A 21,438-nucleotide genomic window follows, 5' to 3' on the forward strand; every position below is an offset into this window, starting at 1 on the left:
GTATATTATTTTTCAAACACTTTATGTCATTCCAATACTTGAAAGTCCATTTTCTACATTATCTACATTTAATAATTGAGAGGGCAGCACTTTCTTCACTTGACCGAAAATTCCGCGTGTGGCGTCAGAATCGTCAGTGTCGTGGGCTCTGCCACGTAATGTTGCGTTCCGTTTATAAATTATCATCGATACATAATTTCATAAATTTTCATTGTTAATCTAGAAGCAATGCCAAAAACTGTGACATTTCTGACGTAACAGTGACTATTCTCATTCAATTGGTACTGAGATCAAGGTAAGGGCCACTGTACTCACGTAGATGACATTTTTTTTTTGGGCAAAAGAAATTGTAGGAAGTGCATGACTTGACTAACTGCCTCTGTACGTGGAATGATAGTTGTGTCTGTTGGTGATTGAAGTACATATGAATCTTGTGAATTTGTCATTTATTGACTCCATTTCCATCAACTCCACGTAGTTGTCCAATCTCCGTGTGGTCATCTTAAAAAGATTAAAAAAATATTTTTTTATGCCGCTCAAAATACATTACATTTCATATCCCAACATTTATACTATTGACAAGGCAAAGCCAGACGAAGATGTGAATAATGACGTCTAACAGTTTTTTATGAATTATCACAGGGAGACAAGCGAATTAAAATGTCTCAACCTAGTGGTTATCAGCCGTCTTACCCGGATTTATTGAAAAGTGGCGCAGCACCACCACCACCACCATTAGCCTCTATGGTCAATGGTCAATCAAGTGCTATTCCACCCATACAAAATGGGACGCAGCAGCAGGCTGCTGCATTATTTAAAAATCCAACGGGTATGAATCATAAATTATAATATTCTTTAATTGACTGAAGTTTATTACTCAGTAGTAATCACTGGCAAAGGCATTCCGAGTGACGTCAGTTAATTTCAATATATGTATGAAACGATGGCGGTAGAAGAAGAGAAAGTTATGGAACTACTCCGAATGGTATCTGTCAATCACTCAAGCAAGATGACTTTTGTTCGAAAAATCATATTATACTTGTATCGCCATATTTCATTCTATTTTCTTTGTATTTTCATGAATTGAATGAGGCAAAAGTAAATATATATGTATATGAATAAATACAGGTACACCATCGTCACAATCGTCCCGAGATCCATCGAGAGAAACTTCCAGAGACCCATCTCCAACCCAACATCTCTATACTCAGTACAGACCTCAACTGACGCGTCCTCCAATGCCTCCGATGAATGGCCAGCAATCCCAACCAATTCTTCAAGAGCGTCAATATCCTCTTGTTCCTCATCAACACATGACCAATCCACCGCGTCCAGGATTACCTCCAAATTCTCAGGAGTCCATGAGACCTCATAACTTACCCCCCTCGAATCCGAATTTGAATCCTCAGTACCCTCCAATCAACACTCCAGTCTCCAATGTCAATCACCAGCAGTGGAAACATTCAACAAGTGCCCAACAGCATCAGGATAGTAGTTTAAACTCGGCAATGCAAAAGCAGCCGTTGATACAATTGGCGACATCTCCACAGGGTAATCAATCAAATGTACAAAATTCATCGAGACAATTGGCTTCACATCCAGCTCAAATGCAGTACATGAATCAAGTATCACCACCACAAGTACCACAAGCACCACAGCCACTGCAAAATCCCCAACAACAACAACAAGGCCTCCAGAATAATTATCTCAATCAACCATCAACCATTCCATCCACTTATCCCAATCAAAATGTCTACAGTAGTTGTGCGAATTTACCTAGTCAAAGAAAATATCCTCAGGCACCTTTTACTGGACCACCACCAAGAGAGAGTAATATTGGCTATCAACACTATCAACAGCAGCAGCAACAACAACAACAACAACCATACTTTGGACAAATGGCCAATGTTCCCTTGGATAATTTATCAAAAAGATATCCTGGTGCACCAGGTTATACCAACGATGCGTCAATGAATCAATTGAATACTCAAATGGGATCACTCAGTGTTACTAAAACCGGTTTCAATAGCCTCTGGGGCCAACAGTCTCTTGATCTATTGCAGTGCAGAACTGTACTGCCATGTGAAAAAGTTGAACCTCCAAAGATTGGGTTGCAGCAGGAATTTTTGGATAGTGTCAACTGTAGCCCTGAGATATTTAGATGCACCTTGACTAAAGTGCCAGAGAGCAACTCGTTGCTGCAAAAATCAAGATTACCACTGGGAATTTTGATTCATCCATTCAAGGACCTCAATCATTTATCTGTCATACAATGTAGCACAATAGTACGGTGTCGTGCTTGTCGTACGTACATCAATCCATTTGTTTATTTTGTCGATTCAAAAAGATGGAAGTGCAATTTGTGTTATCGAGTCAATGAACTTCCTGAGGAGTTTCAATTTGATCCAGTTACAAAAACTTATGGAGATCCATCGAGAAGACCCGAAGTTAAAACGAGTACAATTGAATTTATCGCTCCAAGTGAATACATGCTCCGTCCACCTCAGCCAGCTGTCTATTTGTTTTTACTTGATGTATCGAGATTAGCTGTGGAGAGTGGATATCTGAATATTGTTTGCCAAGTTATATCGGAGGAATTATCAAAATTACCAGGGGACAGTAGAACACAAGTGGGTTTTCTAGCTATAGATTCAGCTGTACATTTTTTCAGCATGCCAGATAATGTTTCTCAACCACACGAATTGATAATGCTCGATGTTGATGATGTTTTTCTACCATGTCCTGACAATTTAATTGTCAATTTGAGGGAGAGAGAGGAATTAATACGCGATTTATTGGCTCAGTTGCCAACAAAATTCAGTGGTACACACGATACAAATTCAGCACTTGGGGCTGGATTACAATCTGCCTTTAAATTAATGTCAGCAACTGGTGGACGTGTAACGGTGTTTCAATCGTGCCTACCCAATATTGGACCAGGAACTCTTCAGTCACGCGAGGATCCCAACACTCGTGCTAGTAAAGATGTCCAACACTTGAATCCAGCTACTGATTTCTACAAACGTTTAGCACTCGACTGCAGTGGTCAACAAATAGCTGTTGATCTTTTCTTATTAAATAGTCAATACAGTGACTTGGCAACACTCTCAGGGATGTGTAAATTTTCAGGTGGCTGTATTTATCACATTCCCTTGTTTCGTTATAACAAACCTCAGCACAATGATACACTTGAGAGAATGCTGCGTCGATATTTGACAAGAAAAATAGGTTTTGAAGCTGTCATGAGAATCAGATGTACAAGAGGCTTAAGTATACACACATTTCATGGCAATTTCTTTGTTAGATCAACAGATCTATTGAGCTTACCCAATGTTAATCCTGATGCTGGATTTGGAATGCAAGTGTCGATTGAAGAAAATTTATCAGACATACAAACAGTGTGTTTTCAAGCTGCATTGCTATATACATCGAGTAAAGGAGAAAGGCGCATAAGAGTTCATACACTTTGTTTACCAGTTACAGCTAGTTTAACTGATATTTTGTACTCAGCTGATCAGCAATGTATTATTGGATTGCTATCTAAAATGGCAGTTGATAGAGCCCAACAGTCAACCTTGACCGATGCTAGAGATGCACTTATTAATGTAGCTATCGACGTTCTATCCACTTACAAAATCTCTCAGTCTGCATTATCTGGAGGTCTCATGGCGCCCATGAATTTGAAACTACTGCCACTTTACATAATTGCTTTATTGAAATTTACTGCATTCAGATTAGGAACAAGTACTCGGTTGGACGATCGTGTTTACTCCATGTGTCAAATGAAAACTCTACCCCTATCTCAACTTATACAGACAGTCTATCCAGATTTTTATCCAATTCATGCACTTGATGATACGAAAAATACCAAGGATATAGATGGAAAAGTATGCCCACAACCACCAAGGCTACACTTATCCGCTGAGAAACTAGATTTTCGCGGTGCATTCTTGATGGACGCTGGAGACAGAATATTCATCTACATTGGCAAAAATATTGATTCACAATTCTGTTGCAACGTACTTGGTGTTTCAGCATATAGCTCCATACCAGAAGAGATGTATGAATTACCTGAATTGGAGACTGTTGAAAGTCAGCGACTGCGCAACTTTGTTTTTAGTCTACAAGATGAAAAACCCTACCACGCATCAATACAAATTATTCGGTAAGTTGATTATCATTATCATCATCATTATTGATCTCCTCAACTCAATCGTCATTTTATTTCCTTCTAGTGATGACAGTCACTTCAGGAGTCTGGTCATTGAACGCTTGATTGAAGACAGATGCGAATCAGCCCTGAGTTACTATGAATTTCTGCAACACATAAAAACCCAAATAAAATAGTTCAGTATTTCAAGTTCATCTCAATCGAACATGTGAAATTTCAAGTGTAGCTAAATCAATTGATGCATGAAGAGATACGATGGCATGAGTGCTCGGAACGTGATCTTCACTGACTGTTTAGATTATAAAATGAACAAAAGATGGAGAAGTATGCATTAATTGTAAACAACTTGTGTGAAAAGACATTGAAAAATTTTTATGACAGAAAATAAGCCTTAAACAAATGCATTATAGGCATTTAACAAAATCTATTGTAATTAACTATCGTCGTTGATAATTTTTAACTAAAACTCGATATTTTTAGTTAATTCATATTCAGTTCCCAGGAGGATTATATAAAAAAAGTAAAGTCATCTTGCATCATGTGTGTATTTTTTTTCTTCATTATTATTATTAGTGATCATTTGAATTAGGTGAATGGATATAATTTCTCCATAATTGTCATTGTCCTCCAACAGTCATAGGTCACATAGTTGCATCACCTATGAAGAACAATAAATAAATTTTAAAAAAAGTTAAATTCAGTCATTTAAAGTGCACATGTAGGCACTTTTTTGTGTCAACGCTTTCATCATCCCATACATACTACTTTGTAGCAAAAATTGATAAATAGTTGGAGTGTATGAATAAAAACGTCTTATCATCACACAATGATCAAGTTGATTTTGACAAATCTGAAATTGGCATTCTTTTCGGCCTACCGTTATGTTAATTATTTATCGATCATTATTATTGATTACTGGTTATTATTGTTATCTGTATGCGGTAAATATGTATGTAAATAAGAAAAATATAAAACATGGATGAGATATGAATAACAATTCTCATTAATTCATTGAAATTTTCTTCTGTCTACCACAACTGGCCGCAGCAGTATGGGAGTATCACGTCGTATTGTCATAATCAAATGGCTTCGAACAATGTACGATGAGAGTTCAATATACAAAGCGGCCACAGATTGAAGCTCTTTGCATAAAGTTACAATACTTGGTTATTGTGAGGAAAAATAATTGAATGGAGAGAATTCGATTTCCCAGGGCAATTACTTACAACTCCAATATGACAAAAGGAAAAAAACAAGTAGTCATGAATAGTCGCCAATATTCCCACTTATTAAGGATAACAGGAAATATAGAGCTTGTTTCAATTTTCAACAAATGATATTTCCCATTGATGGAGAAACTTCAATTACCGTGCTAGTGCTAAATTAACTCCCTAGACTTGAATCTCTTTGTAAATTTTCAAAATCGCTACTGCAAAAAGCTAATGTTTTTCACTTGGTGGCTAACCAATTGATTCAATTGCCGATATTGGCAGGCGAGGAGATTAAAATAGTAGAAAAACAGAAAATAAATAATCGAGCTGGTGATTTAAACGAATGAATATGAAACACGCAATTAGAAATCAAATAAAAATAAGGGGGGATTTCCCTTTAAAATCCAATTACTGAAAGAGATATGATATACCAATTATGGTACGGAAAAAATGTGTGAGTACAATAACCAAATATTTTAATCTTATTACAATATAATTTGAAAGAAATTCAGATTAAATTGATGGTGTGGTATCTCTATCAGTAGTTAATTGCAGCAAAGACGTTGATGAGAAACTAAATTTTTTTCTTTCTTCCCTTCCTTAGCATGAGGGCTATTTCATCTTGTCAGTATGTCATCCTACTACAATATACAATATTCTACACGCTGCCTCGAACCGCACCCCCATGTTGGACAGTCCTGATATATAGATACAGGTACTTTCATCAACTCACCCCAATACAAAACAGTGATAGGTGTTTGCGCAGGCGCCAGAACTCGAGGCGGGCTTGATCGAGGCTTGATTCTGTTGTCAGTACAATGAGTGAGTAGTAGTGTCTCGACATCACTGGGGGGAAGCGAGTCTTTCGCTTTTGTGAGAAACGAGTCACAGTCAGTCCGGTAAGTTGTGCTCTCCAAATATAACTGAGTTTGTTATAACCAACCGAATTGGAATCCAGAATAGAATGATTACAAAGCACAGAAATCTCTTTACCAACTAGCATCTCCTGCTAACAATTCCTCCATTGATTATGAAGAAATTTCCATAAATTCGAAATTTCTACAACGAAGCGAATAAAAATGGGGAAAAAAACTCTTGAAAAAGCATGAGAATTCAACCGAAAGACCTCTGCACTCTATTCGAATGGGTTTTTCAATATAGTACATATAATTCATTCTCATTTTTAATGGTTCGCAATACTTCACGCGGCTATTCATCCTTTTTTTACGACAACTCATGGGTATAGGGGAGGGTGGGGTTAAATGGACACGTCAGACTTTTTTTTAATAATTCATAACTCAGAAACAAATAGATCAATTGAGCTCAGTTTAAGCTCGTCACAGAGGGAAACAATTGTTCTTTGTATTGAAAAGAAAATTATTGAATTTCATCAACATTTCAACCCCTCATTAACATTTGAAAAAAAGTCAAAAGTGTCCGTTTTACCCCACTCTTTCCTACTGTAGTTATGAAGATTTACCAACCAGGTCAATTTTCACAATTATAAATCTATAAAATTGTATCTCATCCGCGAATCGCACTTTACCAGTTCAAAGTTACGTTTATACCGTAGTAAACTTAATTACGTTTAATTTACCGTGGATAAATTTAGGAGTCTTTCAATGGAGCCGGCAAAAGCTAATAAATGCGTATTTCTAAATGGACAATTCACACCGGACGACGACGAATGATATTAATATTTTTCCTCTTCCAATCAATCTTCATTCATCATCGTTCCTCTGCTCAATCTTATATATCTTACTAATAGTTATAGGAATGAACGGGTAGAAAAAAAAACATTTTACTCTCTTATGAAGATTAATTTTCCTCGGGTTTTTCCATTTTCGTTCCCCAGAGATCAGTAGACATAAATTTGAGCAACATCTTTATACGCAACCCCAAATGGCGACCTTCACTCAGTCTCTCCACTTTACTTGGAGGAAAACAGAGCAAGCAAGTTAGGGCAGCGTCTTAAGTGAAATTTATTTTGCTCCCTGTTCTAATTTTTCTGCCCTTTTTCCCCCTTTTTCTCATTCTTCAAGGGCGTGGTCCTTTCTTTAACTAATCACGTCCTATGACCTACGTGTGCAATGAAAGACGAGGTTTCTTTATTCTGAACGATTCACAAGTGAAAATAACGGCGGACTTCGCATATAAATGGTGACTCTGCTCAACTGAAAATTCGAGTAAAAAATTCACTTTTTATTCAGTAGGGCAATTTCTGGCTGCTCGATCAGCCTATCTCATTCGAGGCTTATTCCTTCTGAGCACAGAGACTAATATTGTGATTCTCGAATCATTAGATGCGACTCTATTACATTTGTTTGACAACTCATGGCAAACAATTATTTTTGGGTTTCTGTCCTCTTGTTCCAAGTATTTTGAAGAAAGAATTCCAATAAGTTCACTTGTTTTTCTTTTTATTTGAATGATCATGTTTTATGTCATTAAAAAAACGATGTATTTTGAAATGTATTAGCCATATAATTAATGAAAAAAAAAAAAACAAATTCCCCAGTTACCTCGTTATAGTTTGATTATCCCACAAATTTATATTTCTTGACTCATTTTATATTTTCACTAAGGACGTTCTTCCGATGATCAATCGTTACCCTCATTCAAAATTACATCCTATGAACCATTTACTTTATTTTTTGCCAAGACCTGCACCTAATTCTACCTAAATTAACCAGTTATGTAATTACTCCTCTCCAAACAAGTGGCGGTGCAAAAAGTCCTTCAATTAGTAGTAAGGAATATACAAAGAGCTTTCCACCTGAAGATTTTGAATCCATATTAGAGGCAAGAAAGAGAGAGAGAGAGAGAGAGAGAGAGAGAGAGAGAGAGAGAGAGAGAGCAGGAGCTGCTAGTAGATGGCTAAAAGCACAGACATTTTCTCTTTTGTTGACTGTCATCAATTGTATTAAATGCCTCATCAAATAATCACAAAGCCGAAGAGTAATACCTATAATTATTCAGAATCAATCTGCAATTGATTGTCGTTGAAAAAATGATGTCAATTGTTGAACAAAGCTGTCGATTCACGGATTTTTAAAATTTCATTTGACACTCTTATGCCACACTGGAATGCAACATGAAATGTTAAAATGTCACATATTGCCGCAAATCTTTTCCCGACGTCGTTGAAATTTCTCATGCAAACTGCACATTGCACATTCCACGCCATCATATATACCCATGTATACGTGTTTTTTGTGGAAAATCAGATAAATGACATTTCCAATGATTAAAATTATCCATTTTATGACGAGATATTACCACTTCTCCTCTTTATATTTCATCCCTTGGACTCTATGAGTGTGTGAGTGGCAATTAAATTGGACAAGGAAATTAGAGGTAAAAACTACTCGACATGGATTTAAATGAAATTTTATAAATATGCAAAAAAGTGGGTCAAAAGTTTTCATATAGCTACATAAGTAAATAGAGCAGATGGAGGCAACGAGTTTCGTCAAGTTCTATAGTCTAGCAGGATTATATGATGGAGCGAGTATCTGAACAAGTATCAAGTGATTCCACTTAGCAACATTGAAGTTGTTAGTTTCCATATAGTTTCCAGGCATTTGGCTGACGAATACTATATAGCTGTCGGTATATTACATGTACATATGTAATGTTTACGTTAATCGACGACGGGCTTCCCTGATGTGTACCGCCTACCGCGCCGTTTGAAGAAGAAATAAAATTGTATGAAATGCTCGTGGGAAGGGGGAGGGAGATGGTTTTCAAATAACGCGCAAGCTTTCTGCGTAGTCTCCTGTTCCATGCAGGTTGTAGTAGAGCATACATTGGGCGAGGGGTTGCGAATCGATACAGCCAAGATAGCCCTTGACGATAATCGCTCGGATGGCACGACAATACGCATTGTTACTTTATGCGATAAGCCAAGCTGTTATTGTCGTAACGGGCCGTCAGCAACATGTAACATGCTACGTTACAATTACACGCACTGCCGTGCGTGTTCAATATTTATTTACCGAATGATAGCGCACATTATAGAGATCTAACAAGTTATTCAATACAAAATATTGTTCGTCATAGGGCCAAAAAAAACTTTTCTGACGAATATGATTGCCGCCCTCGTCTTCGGCTCGTGCTGCAAATCTCATATTCGCCAGAAAAGTTTTTTTTGGCCTAATGATGAAATGTACTATTGCAGAATGAACAAAAAACAATGGAACTACAATAACTTGCCCATGCCATGAATTGTTGATTTGAAAAGTAGCTGGAAGGTTTGGAACTGGTCACATTGGATTAAATGAATATTTTCACTGTTGAGTGCACTCTCTTGCTAACAAAACAATCATTTATATTCAATGAGGAGTGTATTATGCATTCATGGAGAAAACTATTTGTTTCAGTTCAACGATATTGCGATTGGGCCGGCGTGAGACTTATGCAATTCATTGATAGTCTGGAATGAAGTAGACGTGTGTGTCATTGATTCAATTATATACATCAGTAGTAATTCAATGTAATGTTAGTGGAACAACATTAACTCAAACTATGCTATATATAATGAATAAAGTTTGAAAATAAATTTTCTACTGTCAAGATAAAAATAATGAAAGGAAATCAAGGCAGAAAAACGAAGAAATTAGGCTTTTTTGTAATATTCAAAGTTTTCTAAAGCTCAAGAAAACAGGCATTGTCGAAGTCCGACAAAGAAACAAGTAGAGTTGTAGTTTGACAATAAGAGTGGACACGCCAAGTCAATACAGCTAGAGATGCAAATGCATCACATGACCCGTGATATGACGGTCACATGACGAGGCGTTCATGACGGCTGTCACAATTCCCCCTCCCCCTTCTGTGACCGTCACAACTTGTCAAGAAAAAATGACAGTCATTTTTCATCTATATAGATGAAACTTTATTTTCATCATGCTGTGACGAAAAGTGAACTTTTCAGCACGCTCCGCGTGCCTAAAAGTCCAATTTCCGTCACATTGTGATGAAAAATATTGTTCGTAACTCGTGAAAAAATGTTTTTTAGCTCGTGGGATTATATATAAACCTCCCACTCGAATTCCTTTTGTATTGCCCTAATCTCCATTTTGAAATGGAAATCACGTTTTTTTTCCATCCATATAGATGAAACTATTTTGTTTTATTCATGAGCGTTACAAATGGGAAATTAGTTATGACCATCATTATGCAACTATATAGATCGTTTGACAACAATTTAGTTACAAATGATCTGTGATAATCATTTGTAGTTGGAAAATTTGTGCGTCACATGATCGTCACAAGACCGTCATTTTTTGGTCATATGACGCGATCTAAAAAATGACGGTCATTTTGCATCTCTAAATACAGCAGATATAGTGAGGGGTTCGTACACCATCATCCGAAAGCCGAGTGCCTCGCACTCGGCTTTCGGATGACCGCACACCGACTCTCACCACTGTCTCATAGCCTGCAATAGCTGTACAATATATTCAATAGAACATTCCTCCTCCGTATAAGCCCACTTTTATTTTACTCAATTGGCCATCACTCAGTATCTTTCACTTTTTTGCTCACTCATTTTCTCAATTTCCTTTCAAATATATATGTTTATATTGTTTACCCAGTACATATGTAACGTGGAGTCCGAAGCATTGATTTTCCAATCTGCGTTTGCAAGTTGCAGATGATGAGTAAATTGCAATTAGTCCGCTGGAATGGTTAATTGGATTGCAGCCAACAGCTGATGCGTAGTTTTCATACTTTTCTTTGTTACACCCTTTTTTCCGATATTTTTCATGATTTTCGCATTGGATTGAAAATCCTTTTTTTAAATCTGTTTTTATTCGAAATATTGAATTTTAAATTGGAATGCAGTGATGTGGTGGGAATAAATATATATTTGTGCAATACTGTGACCAGTTCTATCTCAATTTCAGACCATGATGTGTGGACGTCCGCATGAAAAGGGACCACTTTGTCGATATGGAGTTATGCATACTCTGATAATATTTATAACATTCCGCACATTTTGAGCCCAAAATGATCCTCATAGGGTGAAAAATGACGTCGCCGGAGCAAATGAAAAAAACACTTTAACATGAGCGTAAATGGGAGTTGCTGAGACGAAAACGTGAATATCTCGGAAACTAGAATCGACAAAGTGGTCCCTTTTCATGCGGACGTCCACATATTATTATTGTAAAGTGTCCAACTAAATTCATTGACTTTAATGGTCTATTGAGTGTTTTTCCCTTTGTTCTCAAGCTATGAGAGAAAAAATAATTATTGCTTTCTTCAATTGGTCGAATCGGTCGATTTGTCTATGTATAAATTTTGCTCTAGATACGGGTGACGCCCGTTGTTCATTAACTCGTTTAGTGATTGTGGAAGAAAATTATTTTCAACATTGGATGGGTAAACGTTATAGGCACACAAGCGAACGATCGAATATTCAACTCACTCAACGCCTCACCCGCCACACCACGAGCAGGTTAGCTGCCGGTGAACTTTTGACCCAGCCGCGCGCCTGCCTTATGCTGCTACGACCTTTCACACCACGCCAAACTTGACAGCAAGGATCCAACCCATTTTCCCTTTTCATTTCATCTTCCCCTTGCCTATATCTAGTCTCCCTTCCAGAATTTTCCATTATTTCTTCTGTCTGAGGAGAAAAAAAAATTCTATTCTAAAGATCGAGGAAAGAGTGCTGTCTATTTGACAAAATGAGATCCAACAATTTTCATGTATTTAAAATGCTCCGCAAAACCTACTAAAATAAATTCCAAATATATTTTCAAATGCGCTTCAGCTGTAAGGAAAAAAAGTCCACTAGGGATGGAGGAATTTCTCCCGATATTAATTCTGGTTGACTCATCCATGGAAATCTCTTTCGCAAATCTGGAAATATATATATTACTGATTTGCTGAACACATGTAGATCGTCATACAAGCTTTACGCGTACAACCAAGGCCAAGATTTTCATCTCCCTCTTGCTGCAATATTTACTCTGTAATTTCATTCTATCTGCTCTCTGGAAGCACACACTGCGCAGCGGTCCGTGAGAGAATTACCAGAGTTAATCTTGTCAGAGCCTGGCTCGTGCATACGATAAACCTGTACAATGATTTTCTTACAGACAGGAAAATGTTGCTTTTAAAATGTGCTCAACTTTTTTTGCAAATTACACGTTGGATTAAATGAGTGATGATAAATTTTGTCATTCAAATTACACATAATTATATTGCATAATGTAGTTTTTCAGCTCAATATTTGCAATGACATAGAAATCCATATGAACCTACTTCTATATCTAGGTCTGTAAACCTTTCTAACATATTCTCTCGGGGAAAAAAGAGTGCTTTATTCTACAATTGCGAACACGGAGAGAAATCTTTTAGAAAAATTCTAGTGCTAGCACGGGAAAAGAGGCGCAAAGTGACGGCCAGGAAAAAATTCCAGTGCCGGCACTAGAAATTTTATTGGAGAAAACGTGAATTTTTCCCCGTATTTCTGTGAAAATTTCACAGAAATCCTCAGAAATTTTACCACACTGATAGAACGGATTAGTTATTGTTAACGAATGGATTTTGGTTGAAGGTTAGGGTCTATTCGGTCCCACCAAATGTTCATTCGTTAATAGTTAACGAATGTATATTTGAGGAGCCTTGTTTGACTTGACTTTCGCCATTCAAGTGAACCATTCGTTAACTATTAACGAATATTCATTTGGTCATATTCAACTCTACCATTCGTTAATAGTTACGAATCTCGTTTGGAATAAATGAATCATTCTATCAGTGCAGAAATACCAAGAAATTTTACCTTAACAGCACTAGAATTTTTCACAGCCGGTGGATTATAATTTTTTCCAGTACTCGTACTAGAATTTTTCTAGAAAACTTCTCTCCGTGAAACTATTTCACGTTTAATATAGTAAAATATCTTTACTCTCACCCATAACATAATGAAAAAGTTGCATGACACGATGTATATAAGTGCAGATATTATGGGTTTTGTTTGTTGAACAATAATCAACACGTGGCAATTGTTACACCGGTAGCGACACAATAAGTCTCGTCCCGAGCTTCAGGAAAATGAAGCGAGCACTTACTTCAGTCAACATATATGCTGGAAAAGTATGAGGATGAACCTCAATATAGTAGAGCAGACAATGGGTTGATCTAGGTCATTTGTCAAAGTCATGAAAAACTCATGGATATGTCCCTATTAGAATTTTATTCTCCTCTTGAAAATATCATCAAGTGTGATTTATTTATTTATTTATTTACTTTCGTTTTTTTTTTCACAATTTTTTCTTTCCCTCACTCTGACATCCATTTGGCAGCAAACGAGAGGGAACGCGGGGAGAGAAGTAGAGACAGCTATTAACGGGTGAACAGGTGGCTTTTTCTCGCCTGATAGGGCTGTGCGGTACATAGTAATGAAAAGGCAAAGAGGCACATGTAAAAGCACCGTGCTGCATTCTCTCATTTAGTATATACACAGACATAGACATAGGCCACCATACCTACCTCTACCAGATATATATTTTAGAAGAATATCGATATGATAACATGTGCTCCTACTTATTTTTATGTTACAGAGAACTTAAAAAATCTACTAATAAAATGGGCCTGACTTGAATCAAACTAGGCGGCCAAGTACCGACTCGCCAATGAATTCCCTACAATACAAATATGATAAGCAATTTGGAAAGCCTACTACCACAATTCGACCCGCCTAACAGTATTCACCAAAATTTCAAACTTTGGAAATAATAAAAGAGAACTCTCTTTAATCCTTTCAAGTGCTATCGATTTCGGTGTTACATCATTATTTTTTAAAATAGAAACAAGACAAAACCCCTATAATACGTAGTCGTAAATATTGAGAATATAATAAAAAACAAAAAAAAAATTGAAGAGCGAAGACAATCCCACAACTCACCAAGTTACCTATTTGGCGAAAGAAAAATCACGATAAAACTCAAACGTGTAGTTACATAATTGCTAAATTATGACCAATATTGCAACTCATTGAGTTGCAGGAAAATGTATATTGTTTGAAAAAATGAGAATATGAACAACTCTATTGAATCTAGTACCTGTACCTTTATAAATATATTTAAATATTGTTGTTGAAAGTTATCAAGGAATTTATGTGTTGATGACCAACAAAAAATCCTGTTGTTGGAATTATATAGAAATTATTAAAATTACGGTTAACATATCTTTGAATATTACTGAATATAACTGGAGCCAATTAAAAGTAAAAAAATAAAAATAATGAATTAATTATAGAACGTGAAGAAGCAGATATTATAAAAGAAGAAACGATAAAGTTATATAATTGAAATAGCTATTGCGCCAATTCTAAAAAGAAAACAAAATAAATAAAACAATTTATATGTTACGACCAAGTGTCTACTTGAAATGTCCTCCAAATTGCAATAAATTTGTTTTTTGTTTTTTTCATCGATTTCTCGGTAACAAAAAAACAAAGACGATCTCAATTCAACATAGAACTGTCTTCCATGGAAGCTGTAAGCAGAAATATCGAAAATGCATTTGGGAAAACATAACTGTTCTATTCGATAAAATGTATACTTTTATAAAAATATGGAATTTGAAATTGCCATTGACAAAGCAATAAATGAAATCACGATAAGACTGATCACGAAGACAGATCGTCTAATTCCGCACATTGTTGAATAAAATTAATAATATTCAGAAATAAAAACAATAACCAGTGTGACGATAGCATAAAGTGTAATAAAGTTAGGATGAATCTTGAAGTGGAATTGATAGCTGGAGTGGTGAAAGGTGGGCCACCGCCTTCTCATCTACCGGCACCTCGCCTCATTAAGATATTCATCGCTAGTGAACGTGATGGTGAGTTTATTTTTTAATAACTTTGATGGCACGCCGTGCAATAAGTCGAGTTTATCGCACACTGCGCTTCGCACAGCGTGCTTCAAACTCGCCTTCTGCACGATGTGGCATAAAATAGTATAGACCACTCGGGCATACACTTCGTTTTCAACGAATGTGAATACAGACCTCGCCTTCGGCTCGGCCTGTAAACTTCACATTCGTCGAAATAGTACATTAGAGTACAAGGGCACAAATTTCGTTTTCAACGAATTTGTGTACAGACCTCGCCTTCGGCTCGGCCTGTAAACTACACATTCGTTGAAAACGAAATTTATTACCGAGTGCTCTATAATATTTTATGTCAAATCGTGCAGAAGTCGGGTTTTGAGCAGGCGACGCGAAGCGCAGCGTGCGATAAACTCGACTTATTGCACGGCGCGACATAAACGAAATTTATGCCCTTGTACTCTAATGTACTATTACGTTTAGGCTGAAAACGGTATATGATTTTCAGAATTCTCTGAGGAACGGAAACAGCTGCTCGAACTGGTTGGTCCTGAGCTGCAATCGATATACGATGATATGGGTATTGAGGTAACATTTTCAGCTTTCAAGGGGGACCAATATTGACGGAAAACGGCCTCAGAAATGCTTTATTCATAATTTTTAAAATTATGAAACTTAATTTAACAGGTATTGTTAGTTGACATGCAGTATGGTACAAGCGAGAATCCGGACAGTGACCCTCATCTAGCTGAATTATTCCTGGAAGAAATAAAGGCATCCCATTACTACTCCAGGGGTTGTTTTTTCATTGTAAGTCATTGTGGTATGATATGAAGATCGTAGCAAAAAAAACTGAAATAATTCTATTGAAATGGAACCGTTGATTTTCCATATTTTCTTCAGCTATTGATTGGCACGGAATACAGCACAGGCTGGGTACCAACTAAATTTGACGAAGCCGTTTTCCGCACTCTTGTCATCCACTGTACTCAACTCAACGAGTATTACGCTTACGAAAACCATTGTTACATTCTTAAAGCCACGAGGTAGAGGACTAATTGCACATTTAACTCGCTAATTGTTGATTAAAAATAAAACTTGATTTTAATTTTTTTTCCTCTATAAAAATATGTTCTTCTTAATAGTTTATCTACCCTCTCTGTGTGTCTGTTTTTTTTGTGAGATGAATTTTTGTTTAAGTGAGGAAACGGCTCAAGATGATTGGCAAACAACTGTGGGAAGCCGATTGAAAATACTTTTAAATGATGCAGCCAAGTCAGCTTTAATGAATGATCCAAATAACCCTGAAATCGCCAACGTATTGAAGAGTACTTCCGAGCGGCAACTGGACTATGGCTTAAGTACGTAATCATAATGATGATGATGATGATTAATATTATTATTGTAATAATTTATCAATTTTAGAACTGGATGTTGGGGGTAAAGGAATTCTATCCATAATTCGTAGATGGAAAGATCGTAGTATCGATGAGATGGCCCCGAAATTGCCAGTAGAATGCGAGAAGCTCATAGCCAAAGTGAAAAGTTCATTACCAGTCAATAATGTAATAGAATTGGAGGCTGATTACCATGACAATGAAATAAATCAAAACGCTCATTCAAATGATGATTGTTATTTGAGAAAATTACGCAGCCAGATATTGGAGGTAATTCAACAACTGGTGAATGAATCGGTTGAAGCCAATCCGGAGATAAAGAGTAGAAAAAAATTAGTACAAGAAGTATATGCTGAAAGTTTAGCTCATTTATCGCTTATGCGTGAAATAACTCCTGTGGATGAAAGTGATGAGATTGTACAACGAGTCAAGAGACTTTTGATTGCTGGTAAAAAGAATAAACATGGGCCTATATTCATACGTGGTGGAAAATTGTCTGGTAAATCTGGCAGACTCAGAGCCATTTACGATAAATGCGAAAGTTGGCTGAAACAATCTACAATGAGAATTGTCCGTTTTTGTACCTCAACACCACGATCAGCCTACAGCCTTGAACTATTGAGAGTACTCTGTCAACATATTGGTTTTTTGTCTGGTAACAACGATGGCAACTTGCCACGCGAGGCCTCATTCAATCCGCTCTACCTCAATAATTGGTTAACTCAAATTTTACGGGGAATCGAGGAAAGTGAAAGTGAAAGAGCCAAGGTTAATGATGATGATAATAATGCAGAACAGTTGATTGTCATTATCGATGATCTCCATAGATTGCATCCACTGGAGGGTGACATAGTTGCAGCATTATCATGGCTTCCACTTCAGTTACCTCCTGGTATACATTTTATCATAACAACAAGTATATCTCTCGAGTCTTTAAAATTAACTCCACTTCAGAAAGAAAGATTCAAATGCCCAGAAATACTGATTGACATTAGTGAAAAAACACCAGACACCGGCGATGATTTGACGACGAGAATTGATAATGATATTGAAAAGGCATTTGACTATATGGATAAACTCATTGGAAGAAAAGCAGCTAGCCGCATTGGTTCATTACTGGCATGCACTGAATATGGATTGTCGGAAACGGAAATTCTGGAATTAATAATGCCCACTGGTGGAGACGGCCCATTAACATTATCAGCTGGACAATTTAATTTTGCAACGTGGTGTCTAGTAAGACGTAATTTAATATCATGTTTGAGGGTTCGTGTTATGAGCGGAAGACTCCTATTCTCCTGGCGTTGGTTGTGTCGTGAAGTAGCACGAAAACGTTATCTCTCGACACTGCAATTATCACGAGCCTGTTACGCTGAATTAGCAACGACAATATTCTTTACCGAGCCAGAGGAAGACGATGCAGATCCTAATGAGCAAGATAATAGCAATAAAAAAACGGATGGCAAAGTTAATAAAGAAACTCCTTTTCAAAGTACACCCCAGATATCAGACATAACTTACAGTTTGCGTCACGTCGAGGAGGCTTGGTTGCACTTATTAAGAGCTGGTGATGTTGAAAAATTAAAGAGACTGGCGGTATGTGCATTTGATTTTCTCCTTGCGGCTGTACAAATGATCTCAGTGAGTTATTTACGGTGTGTACTGGAGCACGCAAGGCGTTATCTACTTGAGCGAGATCTCGAATTGGTCTACTATACAATAAGAAATTCCAGTGACGCACTGACAAGAGATCCACTTCAACTCGGTGGACAATTGATTTGTTGGCTAAGACCAGTGGTTGAGGATGGAGGTGATTTGGTGAGTCGAATGATAACAGCAGCAATGGCATGGTGTGATGGTTGCGCGGCACCACTACTGGTACCCTTGAACGGTTGGTTACAATCACCCTTACCCCTACAAATACGTGTGTTAGCATGTCCACAAGGTGTTAACCTTGTTGAAGCAGCACCCTCTGGCCAACACATTATTGTTGTTGGCAGTGGTCCTGCTGGAGTTGATGTTCAATTGTGGCACGTAATGTCTGGTCAACTTGTCCATACGTTTAAAGGCCATTCAAGCCCAATATCGTGTTTATCAGTAACACACCAGTCGCAGTATTTATTGACTGGCTCCGAGGATACAACTATAATGGTTTGGGACATGAAGGAATTGACTCTAAAACGACGAATTTGCGAGCACATTGCATCAGTATTGACACTTACACCAGCACTAAATAATTCAGTTATAGTAAGTGGTGGTGAAGATTCTCGAATAATAGCAACTAGTCTTTTGTCAGGTCAAGTCCTAATGAAAGTTGATCATCATCGTGGACCGGTAACAGCTGTTCGTGTTGATGCAGCTGGTGAGGTCCTTGTATCTGGATCGGCTGATGGTACCGTGTGTCTGTGGTCCCTCGAGAGTTTTAAACTTTTAAACAGTATTACATTGGGATCGCCAGTTTCAATGCTCGATGTATCAGACGACTCTGTATTTCTTTTGGCAGTGTGTGAGGATGAAAAAGTTTATGTACGTTCTCTTGCCACTGGTACGGCACTTCACACACTGAGAGGCCATCAGGGAGCAGTTAAAAGTATATGTCTAGCGCGAGATTGTAGACGAGCTATTGCCGGGGGAATGGATGGGCGTGTATCAATATTTGATATACACAGCGGAAAATTAATAAGAGCATTGTCGACTAATTCATCGGCGGACGTTACGTCTGTTCGAGTTACTGATAAAGATGATTTTTTAATAACCGCCAGTGGCAATCGTGTTATATATTGGAGTTTTCGGGATGAAGAAACGATAAAAAACACTTGTATTATGAGTAAGGAGGGTTTTTACAAACCGAAGAAGCAGCAGCAGCAGCTGCAGCAGCAACAGCAACAAATACACCTACAATATCATACAGCACCTTTAACTTGTATCGATATATCGCGTGATGGAGCTATGGCAGTCACCGGTGGAGTTGATTCCCTTGTCAATTTGTGGCAATTGAATAGCCATGAACTTATGTTGACTCTGGAGGGTCACATTGCCAGTATAACTTGTGTCGCATTTTCAGCATCTGGATTATTTGCCGCTTCAGGCTCAGAGGACAAAACAGTTAGAGTTTGGGGCTTGACACTTGGTCTAGTTGTTGCGACATTTAAACATCAAGCACCCGTGACATCGGTAATTGCTATGCTCGATGGACAAAGAGTTGTTAGCTCTGATCGCAGTGGTGCTATACGTGTATGGGCTGCTGATACTGGAATACTCATACAATCGGTCTGTGGCCCAGGAAGATGTATCGCTGTTTCACCGGATATGAGATATACCATTTGTGGATCAGGAGACAATCAAGTTAGGATAATGAGCTTGGGGGCTGGACCAGTGGAAAAATATCAAGTTTCTCATGGCCAAGATATAACTTGTCTGGTTGTTACGCCAGATTCAAATTCTTTGATAACTGGTTCACGTGACATGAGTTTAAAAGTTTGGCAATTAGCTGGTGGAAAACTTTCACAAGTCTTAGTTGGTCACACTGATCATGTTACCTGTGTAGCTGTATCAGTTCAGGACAAAAGCATTGTTGTTTCTGGCTCGCGCGATGCTAATCTTATTGTTTGGGATATAAATACGGGAAGTGATTTACATACACTAAGTGGACATCTTGGATATGTGACTTGCGTTAGGGTATCTGGTGATGGTACTTTGGCAATATCTGGTAGTGAGGATAAAAATCTTTTTGTATGGGATACTAAAAAAGGTATTGCCCTTGGTTCAATAATGCTGCACGTACCAATTCTTGGTGTTGAAACATCTACGGACTTTTCAAGATTGGCCATTCATCTCATTGAACAGCCTACAATGCCGATATTATGTTTGCATAATACACCTGCCCAGTATGTCAAATTACCATTGTATGTAGCACCACGCGAACTACGACCATTGGGTCCCAAGAGACCTGCCAGGCGTTTGTTGAAAAAAGAAGTCTCACTCGATACTTACACGTGGCAACGCAAATACGGCCATCTAACATCAGGCATCATGGTAGCTGCTGTTGAGGATCCACTCAAGCGTCGATTTAGCGTGAGTGCTTCCATGGAGGAAATCAGCAAAGTTGGTTTAGCCGATTCTCAGACAAGTTTGGCACGCTCTCAACAGGCAGCCCTCGCACAATCTCAACACTTTGATCAGCTTGAAGCACTCTGGAATAAACAATCACCACCGCCAAGAACCCGAGGCACTCCTGGAAGAACCCTCTCCAAACAGAGCTCACTGCAGGCCACTAGAATATCCGACTCTGATGAAGACGAAGGTAAATTTACCCTACCACTGCAACAGTAACTTTAATAAGTTCATCATTTTACTCTTCATCTTCCAGATGTTCCAGATTAATGTGTCACATGAACATCAATTTACGTTGGAAAAAATACAACCCAAAATGAAAAACAGTCTTCTCCACTATTGTCTTTCCAACTATAACTTCCAACCTCTCAATTGCAGTGATAATTCCTATGCAATAAATGGCAAATGTTACAATCAGTTATTGTATGAGTTGACTTAATCATCTAGATCATCCCCTCGGTTCGCATATTTTTATAATATTCAACAAGTATTTTTCACCCAAGATATGTCAAACTATGTTTTTTTTCTTCTTCTTCTTCTTCGTATTTTTATTACACCAACACTCACTTTAATTGGTCCTGCGTACATCAGTGGACTTGAAAAAATAGCCAAAAGCGTGTCTCTATATGGAGTACTACGTCCCTTCTGCTCAAGTACCGCCTGATGTTGTTTTACTCTCACGGAAAGTGGAACA

General features: G+C 37.7%; 2 protein-coding genes across 2 annotated transcripts; both read left to right on the forward strand.

Annotated features, from left to right (window-relative positions):
- The first annotated feature begins 144 nt into the window (after positions 1–144).
- LOC107045243 (protein transport protein Sec24B) lies at positions 145–5,162 on the forward strand. Its single transcript, XM_015267437.1, has 4 exons — positions 145–295; positions 643–829; positions 1,129–4,165; positions 4,236–5,162. Exons 2-4 carry the CDS (start codon positions 661–663, stop codon positions 4,345–4,347), a joined length of 3,318 nt encoding a protein of 1,105 aa, XP_015122923.1. The 5' UTR covers positions 145–295; positions 643–660; the 3' UTR covers positions 4,348–5,162.
- A 1,056-nt stretch (positions 5,163–6,218) lies between these two features.
- LOC107045251 (NACHT domain- and WD repeat-containing protein 1) lies at positions 6,219–21,161 on the forward strand. Its single transcript, XM_015267446.1, has 8 exons — positions 6,219–6,281; positions 13,959–15,246; positions 15,743–15,822; positions 15,922–16,044; positions 16,138–16,280; positions 16,435–16,595; positions 16,660–20,934; positions 21,001–21,161. Exons 2-8 carry the CDS (start codon positions 15,138–15,140, stop codon positions 21,012–21,014), a joined length of 4,905 nt encoding a protein of 1,634 aa, XP_015122932.1. The 5' UTR covers positions 6,219–6,281; positions 13,959–15,137; the 3' UTR covers positions 21,015–21,161.
- The last annotated feature ends 277 nt before the right edge of the window (positions 21,162–21,438 follow it).

The sequence above is a fragment of the Diachasma alloeum genome, unplaced genomic scaffold (genome assembly GCF_001412515.2).
Source record: "Diachasma alloeum isolate Michigan unplaced genomic scaffold, Dall2.0 Dall_scaffold_00180, whole genome shotgun sequence".
Lineage (NCBI taxonomy): Eukaryota > Metazoa > Arthropoda > Insecta > Hymenoptera > Braconidae > Diachasma > Diachasma alloeum.

Excerpts from the sequence above, each read along its gene's own strand:
- LOC107045251 (XM_015267446.1), top strand. The coding sequence starts at position 15,138 with ATGAATCTTGAAGTGGAATTGATAGCTGGAGTGGTGAAAGGTGGGCCA. Across the intron at positions 16,045-16,137 it reads CCAGGGGTTGTTTTTTCATT|CTATTGATTGGCACGGAATA; the intron begins GTAAGTCATTGT and ends TATTTTCTTCAG. Across the intron at positions 16,596-16,659 it reads GCAACTGGACTATGGCTTAA|AACTGGATGTTGGGGGTAAA; the intron begins GTACGTAATCAT and ends TATCAATTTTAG.
- LOC107045243 (XM_015267437.1), top strand. The coding sequence starts at position 661 with ATGTCTCAACCTAGTGGTTATCAGCCGTCTTACCCGGATTTATTGAAA. Across the intron at positions 830-1,128 it reads ATTATTTAAAAATCCAACGG|GTACACCATCGTCACAATCG; the intron begins GTATGAATCATA and ends GAATAAATACAG. Across the intron at positions 4,166-4,235 it reads GCATCAATACAAATTATTCG|TGATGACAGTCACTTCAGGA; the intron begins GTAAGTTGATTA and ends ATTTCCTTCTAG.